General features: G+C 46.6%; 1 protein-coding gene across 2 annotated transcripts in view; it reads left to right on the top strand.

Annotated features, from left to right (window-relative positions):
• The window catches only part of LOC119458634 (uncharacterized), a 78350-nt gene extending 62130 nt beyond the window's left edge, over nucleotides 1-16220 (top strand). For both annotated transcript variants that reach the window (XM_037720479.2, XM_037720478.2), the window contains exons 3-5: nucleotides 3863-3955; nucleotides 7643-7837; nucleotides 14628-16220. In XM_037720479.2, coding sequence (XP_037576407.1) covers nucleotides 3863-3955; nucleotides 7643-7837; nucleotides 14628-14882 — 543 coding nt within the window. In that variant the 3' untranslated portion in view covers nucleotides 14883-16220. The remainder of the gene's footprint in view (nucleotides 1-3862; nucleotides 3956-7642; nucleotides 7838-14627) is intronic.
• Nucleotides 16221-18821: the final 2601 nt, after the last annotated feature.

Raw genomic sequence — 18821 nt, 5'->3', positions numbered from 1 at the left:
TAGAATTTCTCTCAATTTGAAGAGAGAAAGAGAGAAATTAGTCAAGAAGAAACAGGCCAACCCACAGGCAGTAAGGGTAAAAGCAGACCAATTCAGAATTCAGGGCGCAGGCTCCTTTCCCAAGCGTATCAGCCCTGAAGGAAGCCGAACGCCAGGCCGGGGTACGCTTGTACCCTTTTGAACCAGTGGGTGCCCGGCGGCGGTGGGAATCGAACCCACAGCCTCCCGCAGCCGAGGCGGGCGTTCTACCACTAGGCCACGGCTGCTGGTGCCCGCAAACAAATATGCAGCTTTAGAAAACGAAGATAAAGACAACATAGAGGCAATGAATGAAACCGTAGCTAGGTTGATCTCAGAAGCAGCAATTGAAGTGGGAGGTAAGACACCAAGGCAACCAGTAGGTAAGCTCTCCCAAGAAACAAAGTACCTAATAAATAAACGGCAAAACATGACAGCGTCCAACTCAAAAGACCAGATAGAATTCGCTAAACTGTCAAAACTGATCAACAAGAAGAAAGTAAGGGATATTCGAAATTAAAACATGAGAAAGATTGAGGAAGCCGTAAAATATGGACGCAGCATTAAATCAGTAAGAAGAAAGCTTGGTATAGAACAAGGCAAGATCTATGCACTGAAAGATAAGCATGGTATTATCATCAGCAATTTCGATGTACGTAATGTAATGTAATGTACGATGTAATAGTAAGAGCAGCGGAATAATTCTATACTGACCAATACAGTACACAGAGCAGCCAAGCTACTTTCATTCGAAATAGTGATGAACCGGATACAGAGGCTCGTTCTATAACTAGCGATGAAGTTAGAATTGCCTTGAAAGACATGACCAGGGAAAAGCTGCTGCAGAACATGAAATAACAGTAGATTTAATTAAAGATGGAGGAGATATATTGCTTGAAAAGCTTGCAGCCCTTTATACGCAATGCCCGACAACTTCAAGTGTATCAGAGAGCTGGAAGAACGCCACCATTATACTAATCCATAATAGGGAGACGTTAAATAATTAAAGAATTATAGACCCATTAGCTTCATTTCAGTATTGTATAAAATATTCGCCAAGATAATTTCCAATAGAATCAGGGCAACACTTGACTTCAGCCAACCAAGAGAACAGGCTGGCTTCGAGTCGGAAGGGATATTCTACGATGGATCATATTCATGTCACTAATCAGGTAATCGAGAAATCTGCGGCGTACAATCAACCTCTCTATATGGCTTTCATAGACTATGAAAAGGCATTTGATTCAGTAGAGATACGAGCAGTCATAGAGGCATTGCGTAATCAAGGAGTACAGGAGGCATACGTGAATATCTTAGCAAATATTACAAGGATTCCACAGCTACCTTGGTTCTCCACAAGAAAAGTAGAAAGTTACCTATCAAGAAAGGGGTCAGGCAAGGAGACACAATCTCTCCAATGCTATACACTGCATGCTTAGAAGAAGTATTCAAGCTCCTAGACTGGGAAGGCTTAGGAGTGAGGATCAACGGCGAATATCTCAGCAACCTTCGGTTTGCAGATGACATTGTCCTATTCAGCAACAATGGAGACGAATTACAGCAAATGATTGAGGACCTTAATCGAGAAAGTGTAAGAATTGGGTTGAAGATGAATATGCAGAAGACAAAGATAATGTTTAATAGCCTGGCAAGGGAACAAGAATTCAGGATCGCCAGTCAGCCTCTAGAATCTGTAAAGGAGTACGTTTACCTAGGTCAATTACTCACAGGTGACCCTGATCACGAGAAAGAAATTTACAGAAGAATAAAATTGGGTTGGAGTGCATACGGCAGACATTGCCAAATCCTGACTGGGAGCTTACCACTGTCGCTGAAAAGAAAAGTGTACAATCATTGCATTCTACCGGTGCTAACATATGGGGCAGAAACTTGAAGGTTAACAAAGAAGCTCAAGAACAAGTTAAGGACCGCACAAAGAGCGATGGAACGAAAAATCGCAGGACTAACGTTAAGAGACAGGAAGAGAGCGGTGTGGATCAGAGAACAAACGGGGATAGCCGATATTCTAGTTGACATTAAGCGGAAGAAATGGAGCTGGGCTGGCCATGTAATGCGTAGGATGGATAACCGGTGGACCATTAGGGTTACAGAATGGATACCAAGAGAAGGGAAGCGCAGTCGAGGACGGCAGAAAACTAGGTGGGATGATGAAGTTAGGAAATTTGCAGGCGCAAGTTGGAATCAGCTAGCGCAAGACAGGGGTAATTAGAGATCGCAGGGAGAGGCCTTCGTCCTGCAGTGGACATAAAATATAGGCTGATGATGATGATGACATGACTAGCTTAACAGATTGGGATGCTAGCTTTAATTTCAACTAAAGGAACCATATAAGATCTGCTCCAGTTGCATAGGTTTTTCGTAATCTGTGGTTTTCAGCTCTACTCTAAGATAATGTGCTGAAGCAGGCAGAAGCACACGCATGTTAAATAGGCCTATCCGGCAATAGTTCCGATAGCTTCCTACTTTACGCTTGTCACTACGAACACAAAATCCTAGCGCTCTATAAAAAATGTACTCCTAACAACGTAAATGTACTGCTTAATTTTTGCCGTGGATCTACGCCGCCGCAGTTCGTACTACAGTATATTGAGTTAAGCTTGTTGATGCAGATTAGTTAAGCAACATCAAACCGTTTTTGCGGAAAGACAGGTTATCCGGCTATTCCATTCGAATTTGAAAACCAAATAACCGGAATGGTCGGTATTCGGTTGGTTGTTCGGTTAATAGTATCCGGATATTCGGAGAGCCGGATGTTTGTTCTCCTGTACTTGTGCCGAAATTACCTGTCTTTCTCTCTTGCATACTTATGTTTGTACTTATTTTTGCAACCACTCCTGCAAACCCGATATTTGCTCGGGTTAACTTCCTTCCATTTTCTTTTTTAAACATCAAATATTAGTGTCCAACATCCGGCTAACAGGTTATTTACGCCGGATATCCTAATATCCGTTTCTTGAAATCCGGATAACTGGTTTTCGAGACGTGATTCACTTCCCTCCGGGTAGCCGGTTTGACGGATATTTGCAAGCACTAATATCGATTCACAGTACACTAACAGCGCGAGACACAGGGCGAGAAAGTAGACGACGCCCATGTTTGTTAGAAAACTATGATGTTACGTACACAAGTGAATGCGATTCCTAAAAAAAATTGTGGTGTCGGCTTTCACGCCTTCTGTTGCGCACCACTCTAAAACAAATTTGAGCGTCAAAGTGTTTTTAAATTACAAAACACTCCTATTATTTCCTCATACTAAATATAGGTCAATGATATCATAAAGCACAAGCTTTTCCATCACATTTGCAAAATTATGCAGCGTGTGCAGCAAAATGTGGCAGCAAGCAACCCTGGACGTCGCACCAGCTGCATTGTTGAAATGGCAATCGTGTGAAATCAGCCCTGCAAAAATCGCACTGCGACGACGGCACTGATTTTTTTCGCTCCGCTCGCAGCACGTCAAAGGTGTTTCTCACGCACCGGCGCGCCATGTGTTTTTGAGGCCACGCGCAGGCTTCACGGTGGCGGCGCTAGACGACGCCAAGTGTTCTTAAGAAAGCACGAAACAGGAGTTCCGCTGCAGTACACGCCTCATACATAATTTGTTTTGACGGCGGAAATGCGTTGCGTCCCTACATAGATTCAATGATAAACGCATTATCGTCAACAGTCATCGTTAGATTGGTACTGCGAAAGTTTTGAATAATGTGTATGCGTCGAATGGGCCACGTTATTCTTGTGCCTCCGATATTACACTGTTCCGAGTCTTTCTAGTGTGGGTATCTTTCATAGATTCTTACGTTCTTTGTGTTGTTGCTACACGCAGTTGCTGTGCGCCGGCATCATTGGCATAATCGCGGTGTACAGCAACACAAACTACAAGAGCCAGAACAACCGCAAGCCCATCTTCATACTCAAGGTATGCAGCGGCACGCATCAGTGCACAGCTAGATATTTTCTTTGTTCTTTGATGCATTTGTTTTGCACAGGTTCACCTATTAGCGTTTTATTGTTCCTCAAGTAGCGTTGTTACACGGTGCGCTCCGACATCCCCTCACTGTTGACGTTTTATTGCGATAGGAATTACGTGGACATTCTAGGCACGCCAGCTGGGTAAAAAGCCCACGATGCTGCCTCCCGTGCGCATAGAAAACGGGAGGATTGTGCGATTTATTGGCATCCCCTTTGAAACAAGGAGGTGATTAATAGTCCTGCTTGATTTAATCGGAGACGCTATACACACTTTTCATTCTAGCATTTTTGTACACATCGCCCTAATCTTTTTCTAATCCTCAAAAATTTTTCTATCTACCTTGTACCGCTACCTATGTCTGTAACGGATCTGGTGCTAACAACCTCTTCCCTGTTTTTTTTTTTCTTTTTTTTTTAAGTGCGAAGCATTTTAAGGGCCCGGGCTGTCGGTGGCATCCGTCGCGTGTGATCTTTCGTGATTACGCTCACAAACAAGTGCTCAAAACACGGTCAAGACAAGTGCAGAATTGATCAAAACCGGGTTAAAATAAACTAACATGATTCAGAATAATTTAAAAGACAGGAATAATCGACCCATAAGCGTATTAATTAGCAGAAAGTCGGTAAAATCGGTTCCGAAACGCCAGATTGGTACTAGCGCAGCGCGAGAGAGGGCGCCACCACCCTACACCGACGCTTCACTGCTTCGCAATTCCCCATATTTCACGTTAGTGGAGCTGCATTAGCGCTGTATTAATGCGATAGCGATAGGTCTCGCGATAGGTCCCGCGTCGCAGAAAATCCGGCGTCGGCAACCGGCGTCGGCGTGCGATGTCGGTGGGTGTCAGCGAAAATCATCCTCAACCATCGGCTTCCCAACCACCCCAGACGCGCAGGCCCTCCACGTGGTGCAAGGTTTTGGTGAACAAAAATTGAATTTCTCACAGTGAACTCCGTCAGAAAATGGTAAAGTACGACTCTACCATTCGGCGTCGGATTCGCCGTTGGATTGTTTACCAATCGGCGTCGGATTGTAATTTGAATGTACGAGAAAACCTAATGCTGCTACGAGGAAACTCAAACACAAACCCCTTTTCCAGCATTTCTACCAAACCTGCAGCCGCGCCTTCCGGTACTTTACTTGCGGAAATGATATCCAGATGGCACTCGCATCCTAGGCAGGCCAAATTGGGACTTCGCCTGCTAATTCGTTTTGGACACGCGCGCGCTTCCGGGCAATAGCAAACAATATAATAATAAAAAAGGTGCTACAGCCTTCACATTTTAATATAAGACCACTTCTATTGTCCCTAAAAGAACGTGTTTCCAGCAATGCATTTCTGTTTAAAAGTGAAGCCGACTTTAGGGAGATCGGTGTAAGCTTGGTCTTTGTAAGCTGGCTTTCCCACGTTCAGTGTTGCAGTGAATGAAGCCTACTTGCCGTATGCGAACGATGCGATGCGAACGGGTCCCGACAATGCTGTCGCGTTCTACTCTTAGAGGCGAAGCCTAAGCGTCCTCCAAGTTTTTGAACTACACAAGCGCAGGATTTCAGCAAAATTGGAGCTAAGTTAAGCGCTGGATTTGAGCAGGATTTCAGCTGGATTGGAACTGCATTTGATTTGGGGCGCAGAATGATCTCGAAGTCGTTCCGAGGTTGCGGCGGCAGCCGGCGACGCGGCCGGCGCGTCTCTCGGGGCGAGCTCTTGGCGTTCTCTGTGGACGGCCAGAGCTGCCGCGCGTCGCTGCCGTTGGCGCAGGAGGAGGCGAGTTTGCAATAGAGAGTCGGGTATAGCGTTGACGTGCTTTCGTCACTCAGTTTCCGTTGAACCGATAGACACCACGAACTTTCGCTCGCTGCTGCTGCGCTTGCTCACGCCAACGTTTTGACAGCGGTTGTCTGCGGTCATCGAGTGGGATCGTCGAGTGTTTGCTTGTGCGCGCTGACACCATGCTTGTTAATTCAGTTAGTAAGCGAATGTGTCCAAGTTTATACAGCTGATAAATCTACTATCTTTACTGCGTATAGCTCTCTACTAATTTGCTATCGTAATTATTGAGAATGGCTCGGCAGAGAGTGATCTACCAGCTCTGTGCTACGCGTAATGCAGCGTGCACTTTGCGCGCGTATCGTGTGGCTGGTCTCCCTTCCCTTCGTTAGTACCTTCGTCACATGCGGACGGACTCGGAGCCACGTCAGCTGACGCATATGCGTAGCGCGACGCGTATTACGTGCTCCCTGTGGTCGGGCTTCTTTATGTAGCAGCGCCAAAGGTGATGTTGGATGGAGGGCCTTCGCAGTGATGTTGTGCAAACTGTGACCATCCGCCAACTAAATCCTACTCGCACCTATCTTTATGACTAGTAATCATTGTTCCTTCAGCGCCCACCAGCTTTAAGTTCTGCTGTAACCTACAGTTTGGTTAAATCAAGTTGTCCCAATTCTTTTTGGCATACTCAAAGTTTACGCCAATTAGTCCACCAAGCCCAGCGCCATTATTAAAATCGTCAATGTTTTTCACAACAAAATGCTTTTTGCCAGCATTTTCAATGCTTACCATTATATTGTTACGCGAGTCAATAATGGCGAGTCAATAAAAAAATTCCCTGCAAAGACAGAAAACCCCTTTCCCAATGTAGGGCGAGAATGCGAACTTTAAGCCCGATGTGGGCGTGGTTGATAGCCGCCATCCGGATTACAGTAACAAACAACCCACTGTCCGCGATAACAGTAGGCGTGCCGGCGCAAAATATTCTACGACTTCGTCCGCTTTCACCGTTCCCCATACGCCATACGTAGAAAAGAGGCGTTAAACCTATATAGGCCTGAAATACCCAAGGCTATACTAAAAGGGGGTAGGAAGAAGTGTTGGACACCTTGGTAAACACCCGACCCTTGAGGATGGAAGGTCAGTAAGGGAGAACCAAAACGCGAGGATGTCACACTCGTGCAATTATTACGCATGCACGCGCAGCGGTTTCCTCTCCGCTGCCTAAGATGACATTAACGCATTGGTTATGCCGCGCTCGGCATTTCGCAAACAAATTCAGCGGAAGCTCCCTGAACGGGAACTATCTATGATATGCGTAGCATTATATGGTGGTCGGCGTGGTGCGGATTGTGTATGTTCGTCAATGAAAATATGTGCATCTCTGTGCTCTCACATATGAATAAATAGCACATACTACATCAGCATAACCCTCACACACATCATTACCACGCATAACACATTCGGCACCACGCCACATCTGTATAATGCATATCTTTGACAGTTGGAGTTCCGGGAGGTTCCGTTTAATTTTTTTTAATGTCAAAGACAGCTGCCTTACGGCACAACACAAAAAACTGTTAAATACGAATATAATCCTTCGTCGTGCAGGAAGGCTCGATAATTCTTATCATCGCATTACTCTACACTACACTTCCTTGCATTTGAGCAAACAAAATAATTTCAGAAACAGATTGTGCGGCAAAAATTGGGCGTAAAACAGGGTGAAGGCTTTTTTTAGTAGGCGCTTCCCTTGTATTTAAGCGACCATAGTCCCGTAATTTGTTTGAAAAGCTCTTAATAAAACCAAGACCAGCGATGAATTCGATTCTATCTCTCTTGGCTCCCACTTCTTTTCTGCGCAGATAGTGAGTTTCGCGCTGAGCAGCCTCAGCGGCGTTCTGTGCCTGGTGGCCGCTGCCTTCCTGGTGCTGCACGTGCTGCTCTACATCGACCGGTACACGCAGTGCCGCGACGACCCGATGCGCCGGCAGTGCCTGTGCGCACTCGCCGAAGGAGCCGCACGCTTCTACCGATACGACAGAGTCACGTGCCTGCAGGTAATCGGCGTATCCTGCGTTGCTAGAATTTCCCAGGTGTTATTTATTTTTGCTCCACCTAAGTAAATAATCAATTAATCATTCAATCTTTACTTTCGGTGTCCAGGAAGAAACGGAGGTTTATAGATAATTGCGCACAGATGATGATGTGTTGTGTTCAGTGGCACAAGGGCCAGATATGGTCAAAGAGCGCCATGCAAGTGGTGATGTGTGACAATGATATGTCAATGCAATGGATTGCAATAGGCAGATGTTACTTGGCTGTAAAAGAGCCTAAAAATCAGTCGCTGTAAAAGTGCGTAAAATACATAGGTATTAAAATAATGACCGTGAGAGTGAGGTGTGCTGTGACTGTAAACTATATGTTATAGCACGATCATAATAAAATTTAAGAGTACGGAACTAGCACTACCGCCTCACGAGGCCCTTAAACGCAAGGGTACGGAGGCGTGTGCTCTACAAAAACTACTATCGCAGGAGCACCCTCTGGTGAGCGGGTGCGCTACGACATTGCGGGGCTAATAACATGTAGCACTACATCATTTAGGTAGTTGAGAACTGCTTTCACGTTAAAGAATGTTTCTGAGCCCAGAAACAATGTTGGCTGTAGTGGGATATGGTAACGAAAGGCTTGCGCACAGTGCTTTTTCCGTTTGGTTTCTGCCTTCCTACACTCGACAAGTACGTGGAGGACGATGAGCATTTCACCACATCTTCCACATAGTGGAAGTTCATAGTGGAAGTTCTAGGAAATGCATTTTAATATGTGCTTCTGGCGCGTTTTTAGTAACCTCTACAAACGATGTATCACAGTTTATGAGCTGTCACTGCCACGGCGGTAACAGTTTCGCTGGAGCCATAGGACATTGTTCAAGAAGTGGAACACCCATCTCCTCACTGAGGTTCCTCACACGCAATGAGGACGGCTTTCTCACTGTAGCTCGATTATGGAAGAGTGTGGCAGCAGTAACATCGTTTATTGTTGAATAAGAAGGATGTTCAATGTTGTACTTTCAGAACATATGTAAAACTGCTGTATGACCGCTGCAGAGGAAGTGACCACTTATTTGACTCTACGTAGAGGCTCTGAATTAAACTTGTCCTGAAAGCACCAGTCGCGAGACGGATACCCAAGTGGTGAACGGGGTCTAGGATTTTTAATGCACTTGGCGTTGCGGAATTATAAATTATAGACCCGTAATCAAGGCGTGAGAGGACAAGACCTGTTATACAAGTTCACGAGACACTTTCGATCACTGCCCCATGTTGTGCGCGATAGAAGCTTTAGGAGGTTCATTGTCTTCAGGCGCTTTGTCCTCAGATGCTTAATATGAGGAATAAACGTGAGTTTAGAATCTAAAGTTATTCCTTGAAACTTGTGCTCGCTGCTCACAGAGAGCGCACCTCCTTTGATTTCAATAGTTGGGACTGGCGTTACCCCTCTCTTGTTTGTAAAGAGTACGCAAGTGCTCTTGTGGGCGTTTACTTTAAAGCCATTTTCATCTGCCCATTTGGACAATTTGTTTATTGCAAGCTGCACTTGTCGTTCGCAGATGGCAATATTGCATGACTTGAAGGCTATTTGCACATCGTCGACATAAACAGAATAAAACATCGTGCGTGGGATGACTGTGTGCAAGGGATTCATTTTTACAATAAAAAGTGTGCAACTAAGCACGCCCCCCTGTGGCACACCGGTCTCTTGGGTGAATGACCTAGCCGAAGCGTTACCCACACTTACCAATTATATAGGTAACTTTCGATTGTGTTTAACATGTTGCCACGAACACACATCGCAGAATTATCTTGGAGAATTTCGTATCGTAAGCCTTTTCTAGGTCCAGAAATACTGAGATACAAAACTGATTATGTATAAAAGCATCTCTAATATAAGACTCAATGCGAACAAGGTGGTCTGTTGTGGTCATACCTTCTCTGAAACCGCACTGTAAGGGATCGAGTACTTTGTTGCTTTCAAGAAAATGGATGATGCGTCTGTTAATCATTTTCTCTAAGAGTTTGCATATACAACTTGTCAGAGCTATAGGCCTATAGCTACTGGCCGAAGAAGGGTCCTTGCCATCTTTGAGAATAGGAATTACGATTGCTTCTTTCCATGGAGTCGGAATGTAGCCGCCAGAGAACATGGTGTAAAAGAGTGGCAGTAGTGTTTTGTGGGTTTCAGGGTGTAAGTGTTTTATCATTTCATACAGTATTCTGTCACTTCCGGGAGCAGACTCGTTACAACAATTCAGTGAAGCCTGAAACTCCGCCATGCTAAATGGACGATTGTATGCTGCATTGGCTGTGTCTTTCCGACCCAGAGGCTGTCGCTCTGCTTGTCGCTGGTATTTAAGAAATGTGTCTGTGTAATGGGATGTACTGGAAATATGCTGCATCTGAACGTGCCTCCTATAGACAATTAGCCTGGTCCTCAAGAGTGTCGCCTTGTGTGTTTACTAACGGTAGAGGATTAGTTTCGCGGCCTTTAATTTTGTTTACCCTGTTCCAGGCTTTTGATCGTCTGTATAAGAATTGATGTTGTTTATGTATTTTCCCCAACTTTCCCGTTTATCGCGGCGGCGTGTTCTTCTACCTTGTGACTTAATTGCCTTGAAGTTAATTGGGTTTTCTGTGGTTGGGGAGTTATAAAGGAGATTCCAGGCCTTGTTTTGCTTTTTCCGGGCTTCCCTACGCTCCTCATTCCACCACGGAATACGTCATTTCGATGGCGACCCATTTGTTTGGGGTATACGTACTGATGCAGCATGAATAATAAATGCTGTAAAGTATGCTACTGCATCGTCAATACCTAGTGCACGGACATCGTCCCAGGGCAAATGTGTTACATCACGAAACCGCGTCCAGTCGGCTGAATGGACTTTCCATCTAGGAACGTGTGTAGAGCACTCAGCTTGTTTTGTAAGGTTTAGTACGATGGGGAAGTGATCACTTCCATAAGGGTTATTAATCACTTCCCACTTCAGATATGGCACAATTATTATTATTATTTATTAGTGGTATTTTACGTGCAAAAACCACGATCTCGTTATGAGGCACGCCGTAGTCGGGGACACCGGAAATTTGGACCATCTGGGGTTCTTTAACGTGCACCTAAATCTAAGTACACGGGTGTTTTCGCATTTCGCCCCCATCGAAATGCGGCCGCCGTGGCCGGCATTATGGCACAATTGTACTGGACGCTATGCATAGGTCTATGGAAGAAAATGTTTTGTGTGTAGGGCTGTAGAATGTTGGTTCTTTTTTGTTGAGCAAGCCGGCACTTGAAGAGAATAGGAAGTTTTCCATTAGCCATCCTCTCGCATCACAGCGAGAGTCGCCGCAAAGTGTAGTATGTGCGTTTAGATCACCAACGACTATGTAAGGGTGATGGAGTTCATCAATAAAGCTTTGAAATGTTCTTTGTGTAGGTTGTTTGGTTGGTTCATGTTGTTGTGGGTGGTTTGTTTGTTGTTGGTGTGTGTTTGGTTGGTTTATGTTGTTGTTGTTGTTGTTAAGGTTGTTTGTGTAAGTTTCAGATGTGTCTCCTGAACACAAAACACCTTTGGATTGTATTTGTGTAAAAGTTCTTTAATGTCATCGAGGTTGTGTATAAGGCCTCTGTTCCAGTACAATATTTGTGCATCCATATTGTTTGTGTTTTTGGGCTGTGTGTCAAGAGACGAGTCTAGTTGGCTTACGGGGCCTGGAAAGGCTCCGTAACCCGGGGTTTGTCTTTCTTGGAGCGGTCGCGAGAATTGCGTCGCTCCCGAAGCGCTGGATGCGCCGCCTGGCTTTGGGTTGTGTCCATCGACTCCAAGGAGCCGCTGGACTTCCGCTCAAGGAAGCGGGGTGTTTTCGGGGTGGGCCTTGCCTCGAAAAGCAGGGTCGTGGAGGCCACCAACCCAGAGGTCCTTCAGAGACGGCGCAGCAGTGCTGGCTGCTGTCGCCTGGGGGGCTGGTGGCACAGCCGCGGTCACACTCTTTGTGGGCCGGGCCGATACCGGAGTCTGCATCAGCCGCTCAGCAGTCCAGATAAACAAGATATGTTTGGGATATTGTTGGAAAAAAAGCAAGGAAGAGATTGATAAGAACGGATCCGTTATAGGCATAGGTAGCGGTAGAAGACAGACAAAGAAGTTTTGAGGAAGAGAAAAAAAGATTATACACATGTATACAAAAGTGCTAGAATAAAAAGCATTATAGTATGCCTGAGTAACTCAAGTAGGCTAGGTGACAATTAGTCACCGCCCTGTTTTAAAGGGGATGTCAATAAATCATCATCATTATCACGGAGGAGCGCGTAATGAACCAGGGGAGGAGAAGGAGGTGGTGCGTCGCGGAGGAGGAGGGTAGGCGGAGGCGCACTGGGTTCACCTCCTCCGGCAGGAGCTACGGGCTCTGTGTGCTCTATGGATGTTCCTGGTTCGCCTGTAATCGAGAGGCCGAGCGCCGAACGAGAAGGACGGATCAGCAACGCAAGCGTCGGCGAGCGCCGAGCTCGAGCTGAACAAGACCGGCGAAAGGCGCGGGCTAGGCCCCAGGAGACTCCTGAAGATCGTGCTGGGCGGCTAGCGACAATGTTGGTGTGTCAGGCAAGACGGCATAGCTTAGAAACTCCGGAGGAGCACGAAGCCCGCTTGGAAGCCCGTCGTCATGTCTTGAGAGAAGCACGGAAGCGCAAGGTCGTACAGAATGGCCAGCTTCACGCAAAGCCACCAAAATTTTTACCAGGCATTTCATGGAGAACCCGTTTGGGTACGTGTACTCTGCGTGCGATCCTCTCTGGCATGTGCGAGACATCGTTCCCGTTAACGAGGCGTTGGTACCCGTACTGGAGCAAGTCGCTGGAGGCTGAGGTAACAACCTTCAACGTTTGCAACACCTGCCAAGGTTCGCTCCGGAAAGGTCAAGTCCGTCTTTGTCCACTTCCAACGGGTACGTGTATCCGCCCAAGCCCCCTCACTTCATCATCATCAGCCTAGATTTATGTCCAACGAAGGACGAAGGCCTCTCCCTGCGATCTTCAATTACCACTGTCTTGCGCTAGCTGATTCCAAGGCCCCTCACTTGCCAAAGGTCAACTCGGTTGTGTAGCAGCTGATATTCCCCCGAATACGTTTATGCAAATTCTCCGGCTTCTCTACAACTTCGGCCAACCCGGCATTACGGGGGCCGGTGGTGAACGTGCCTGTGAAAACTGATACCATGCTCCGTGCAGTCCCTCGAAACATTGAGAAGATTAAGCCATCCTGGCGAATGATGTACCGGTACATGTACCTATCTAGGTTGATGCAAACGGATGAGCTGATCCCGGTTCTCGATTACTTGATGGACACGCCGGTTTAGAAGCACTACGGCACCAAATGTAACTTGGATCGCGCCGCCCAGACGTGCGACGAGCCGCCTCCCGTGCAGGAAGACGAGAATGTGGAAACCTCCGGAGGCTGAGAGGATGTGTCGGACCCAGTTACAGTAACTTACTATCATTCTTAATGGCACTTAACACTGTATAAAAATTCAAAACCAAGCATAGAACTTACAAAATAAAAATAAGCATTAAAAAACGGTAACACTTATACACAATGAAAGCATTTAAAAAAATTCTACGCGCAACGCGCAAAAGGCAATACGCCTGCGCATAACCCGCGTTCACAAAGTTAAACGTCACTATAATTATTCCAAAGACCGGGACGCAGCCACTCTCCCGGAAATGCGTGCCCACTTTGCCTCAAATAGCATTTGAGGCGTTATAGTGATGCTCTTTTAACCTCTGATTAATACAATGGCCTGCCTGACCGATATACGCATGTTCGCACGACTACGGTATTAAGTAAACATTCTGAATGCAATTCACAAATTACGTACGGTACCGTGTCTTGTGGTACAGGCAATCGTCCCTTTCTTGTGCGATTGTACCTTCTTGCAGACCCTCTGCAATCGCTCAGGAGCAAAGAAAGCTTCGTCCACTCCAGACATTCTCGCTATACTTTTCAAATTATGCGAGGTACAACCGCCACTTTCTTTGGTCTGGCAGTGCTCTTACACACATCCGGATCGGCTGTGTAATTTTTACTAAACCCCTCCGCTACCAAGGTCGCAAGAGGCAAGCAGAATTGACCAGACGCTTAGACATGATTCCACAAACTTGTTTCAACCTTGTGGTCCCGTGACTTCATCAATGAATTATTTAAACAAAATTTTATCACAGCATGCTTTACAAGTTTCTATGCACCCCTAGCGGCCAAAATTAATCCGGAGTCCCCCACTACGGCGTGCCTCATAATGAAATCGTGGTTTTGGCACGTAAAACCCAATAATTCAATTCAGCAAGTTGAGTGTGCAGATGAGAATAGAAGCACTGGCTTATTGCATCTCGACTCACAGCTCCAGCAGACACCTCGTGATGAAAAGCACCAACTTAACTCTGAAGATGCTATGACGTTACCTACACGCTCTTCATGCGTCAACAACAAAGGGGACAAGACACCAGTGAACGTAGTTAAGGTTTTCGAAACAGCCGTGTGAAAATTACCCGGTTCGTTATTCGTAACATTTAAATACCGTATCTGAACACAGCGAAAACACCCGAACTTCTCAAGCGATCGTCAAGTACTTGGTCATGGTTAGCTAGAAACAAGTCACTTAAGCAGGGCGCAATGCAGCACCCAATTATCTGTGGTAGCCTGTGGGAGCTCTGAACTGCCGCCGCCGTTCAGGCGAGACCACCACTGTGAAAATACCACTTCGAGCGGCGTCACTAATTCCCTCACCCTTTCAATGTGCGCAGGTTCACAGCACCGTCAAAGGCTTGTTCTACACGACGGCCGCAGTGTCAGTGCTGGGCGGTGTGTGCAGCCTGTGGTACCTGACCCTGCTGTGGAGCAGCCGCTACGTGTACTTCAATGCGGGGCTGCGTCGTACCCTCGTCGACCCGCTGCCGGGAGGCGGAGACATGGCCGGCGAGCAGTACTCGGCGGCCGAAGCCGAGCACAATGATGCGCCGCCGCGACGGCTGCCGCAGTTAACAGTGTCGCCGTCGTGACCCTCACCGCAGGCGTGAATGCCCGAGGCGTTCGAATCGCTTTGTCGCGGCAGAGGCGCCATGGCACACATAAGCGAAGGGCATCAGGATAGAATGGAGGCATGTCACTTGAACTGTAGATTTACCATTGCCGACAGAGGACGTGAGTCAGTTCTTTATACAGCTGTTCTCAGTGGCTGTCCGTGACTGGACCCTCTCGACATGTGCAGCAGTGTCTCAATGTTACACGACCACTACGGCCACCAGTTTGCGTCGTGCACTGTCGTCCTGCAGAACGGTGGCTCTGTATTTTACGTTGTTTTGTCATTCTTTCTGCCCGTGCCCATCTCTTGCACTGCACCTCAGCCTAATTCAATAGGAGTGACCAACGAGCAGACGTTGCCGCCCCTGCTGAACGTGAGGTTCGCTGAAATGCCGAGGAAAAATATTGAAGCCAGGTGTGTGACGAGGTAATCGACACCAGGCAGATGTGCACTAAAAGAAGAGACGGTCACAGCGCTTGTGTTCGTCTCTTCTTTACGTCCTGCGTCGTTTAGCACGATGCTGCCTGAAATGGAAAAATATTGACGTTATAATTTTGTTCAGGTCAAGTCATCGAGGATCGAATGGCCAACTTGGAACCCTCATGTCTGACGGTGGACTATGAACAGTACTGAAACCAAAGCTACTCTCTTGTGTATGCTTTGTGACGCTTCCGATCGCTCCTGCAGGCGAACGACCTGCGACTGAATAAACTCCAGGCCAGCTTTCGGCGTCCTCGCACAGGTAGCACACGCTTCTCGCAAGCGCGCATTTTTTCTGTAGACGAGGCGACGTTTTGAGCAGACATAACACCCTTCATCGTCCTTTGTACCTGTTTCTTATGCTGCCATTTCTCTTGGACATATTTGCATCAAAAAGCACGCCATCGCGCCATTAAAGATGAAAACCTTCTCGGAAGTATTTCTTTGTCTTCGTAATTACCGTTGCGTCCACAGAGACTAACGACACTGCATGGTACATCGCGCATGGCTACCTACAATATTACGAACGCCGTAAGCATGTGCTGCATAGCGCCTGGATTCCGCGCTCCAGGGGCGTCCCTTGAGGGACTTGTGAGGGTGCAGTCACGTTTGCTCGTTATGTGCACGTGGCGTCAGGGTCTTGGGCATGCTCAGCCTGCGAATTCGACATAACAAAAAGAAGTGCGCGTCCTGCGTCATAACGCTAAATGTGCAGATGTCCCAACTCTAAACGCTTCCTTTAGGAACGATGATTGATCTACATATTAGGCGTCACCAGCGTCTCCCACTGATATGCATGAACTGTTGCCTGTCCTGTGTTACTTGGTGAAGAAAAGTGCGCAATAAATTCTTCTGCCTACGAATTACGGCGCAGCCGCCTAAATCTCACCAGCGCCCCGTATCGAATTCGGAGGCCGCGAGTTCTTTGACGACCCGCGAGCAGTATCACGAAGCTACAAGTTTTGAGGCTTCGTGCTGCTCTCGGGTGGGTGACAATTTTCCCTTTCACGAAGCTTCATCCACCTTGTGGATTGCCGCAGAACTACTTTGCCATAATTTGTAGGTAGCAGCAGTCTCACCCGCCGGGGTGGCTCAGTCAGCTAAGTCGTTGCGCTGCTGAGCACGAGGTCGCGGGATCGAATCCCTGGCCCCGGCGGCCGCATTTCGATGGAGGCGAAATGCAATAACGTCCGTGTGCTTGCGTTGTATTGCACGTTAAAGAACCCTAGGTGGTCAAAATTAATCCGGAGCCCTCCACTACGGCGTGCCTCATAATCAGAACTGGTTTTGGCACATAAAGCCCCAGAAAGAAGAAGCAGAAGTCTCATTACGGCCAACAGCATGAAAGGTAACGTGTCAAAAAAGAAAGACTGCACAGGCGCTGACTACCCACATTTGCGTTTATTTTTGCGGGCACAAGTAAATATGCATACCAGGAGAGGGGGACAAAACACGCGCATGCGTCCTACCCTATCTAGGACGGTGAATCGCTCACTCTCTTTATCGGATAGTTCAACTGATGGTGAAATGACACATGCAGGCCTTATGGAATGCATCATAGACGCTTCACAGATTTCGCAAACGTGGGTATCGCGGTAGCTGCGTGTGACACCCGTCTGGTGGAAGTGAAAGCTGCACCCTCACTGGGTGCAATGGTTCGCCTAACTGCTGCTTGTCTACCCTCCAAGGTTACAAGCGAGCTCTCGCAAACGGTCGTTTATACAACGGCTCGTCTGCCCGATGTACAGGCCTTTCTGGCTTTTTTTAAAAACATTTCGTGCGCAAATAAGCAAGGACGAAGAAAAGCAGCAACACAAGGACGAGCGCCTTCTAACAAATAATTTTATTTCGAATAACCATTTGCTTAAGAAACCACAGATCTACGCGATCCAGTCAACAGAACACATCAATAACGTATATAACAACACTTCGTGATAAAAGTGCCACGAATCAGCGCGACCCGGTCAACATAAAAACAGCAATGCGCATATAACAAGCACTTAAAATGTAAATTCCATGTTAAAGAACCCCAGGAGGTCAAAATTGTTCCAGAGTTCCCCACTACGGCGTGCCTCATAATCAGATCGTGGATTTGGCACGTAAAACCCCATAATTTTAATTTTAAAGCTCTTAAAGATATGGTGAAAGGAGCGAAATCTCTTTATCTAGCAATGAAACAGAAGGATGACTGATGCATTTTTCTTTTAGTTTTGCAATCCAGTGTTCTTCGACAATTTCTCTCGCGGTTTGATTTCGATGCCTATACAATATGCCGGTGCTTCTATTACAAGGTGTGCACGCCCGTTCTTGACAATGCATGGTTAAATGCGTACTAGGGCGACCTTTCAGACTGCACAAGTATTCCCTTAGTCTCGTATTGATGCATCTCGCAGTCTGCCCTACGTACACATGACCACACGTCATAGGAATCAGATACACAACATTCTTTCGCGCAATCGACAAATTGTTTTTTACGCGGATGTTTGATACTACATTCTTTCTTTGCGTCATCTTTACTTTCGAACTTACTTTTTACGCTAGAACACACACTTCCTATTTTGTTTTTAGCCGAAAAGACCACTTTTACTTCGAAACTCCTAGCCACCTTTTTAAGTCTGTCTGAAAGGCCATGCACATACGGAATCACTGAAACCTTGGAAGCTAATTCTTTCTGCCTTTGATTTTTTTTGTGCATAGTTCTTTATCCTGTTTCAATTTTGTCATTAGTCTAGCGCATGGCGCCAGCATCACACCGAGCGGGTACCCAGCCTCTCGCAACCGATCAACTTGCTCAAGAAACGGAATGTTCACAGTGTGGTAACATGACTTCAACAACGCTGACCAGAAACATGAAATGACTATGCCATTCGTCACAAGCCTGGAATGCTTTGTGGCATAGTTCATTAGGGGTTTTCCAGCTGGGGGCGAGAAGGACCAACACACATGTTCCGGTAAAAATTCTAACTTGACATCAAGAAACTGTAGCTTGTTATCTACCGGTACTTCCGAAGTCAAAGTCAAGCCCTTGCCCAGAGATTTGAAGGCTTCTACTACCCTATTCCTGAACGCATCCTTGTCTACATGACAGCCCAAAAACAAGTAATCATCTACATTATTGGTGGACAGAGAGCTGGCAAAAGATTCTAAATCTTTTGCCAGCTCTCTGTCTATGCTTCCCAGAAAAATGCTACTAAGGATGGGAGCTACCTTTGACCCGATACACACACCCCTTGCCTGTATATACGTTTCATCACAGAATCCTACGTGTGTATTCGCTAAATGAAAATGAGGAAGTACAAGATATGGTATAACAGCCATCCCGCACGTGTTGCGGAATGATACCTCATCGGTCTGCTTTGTGATGCAATAATTAACACCGCACATTCCTTGATTGATTGATGTGTAGTTTTTAGTGGCGCAAGGGCCAGATATGGCC

The sequence above is a fragment of the Dermacentor silvarum genome, chromosome 7 (genome assembly GCF_013339745.2).
Source record: "Dermacentor silvarum isolate Dsil-2018 chromosome 7, BIME_Dsil_1.4, whole genome shotgun sequence".
Classification (NCBI taxonomy): Eukaryota; Metazoa; Arthropoda; class Arachnida; order Ixodida; family Ixodidae; genus Dermacentor; species Dermacentor silvarum.
The sequence above is the reverse complement of the archived record's forward strand: the minus strand, read 5'-3'. Positions and strand labels throughout refer to the sequence as shown.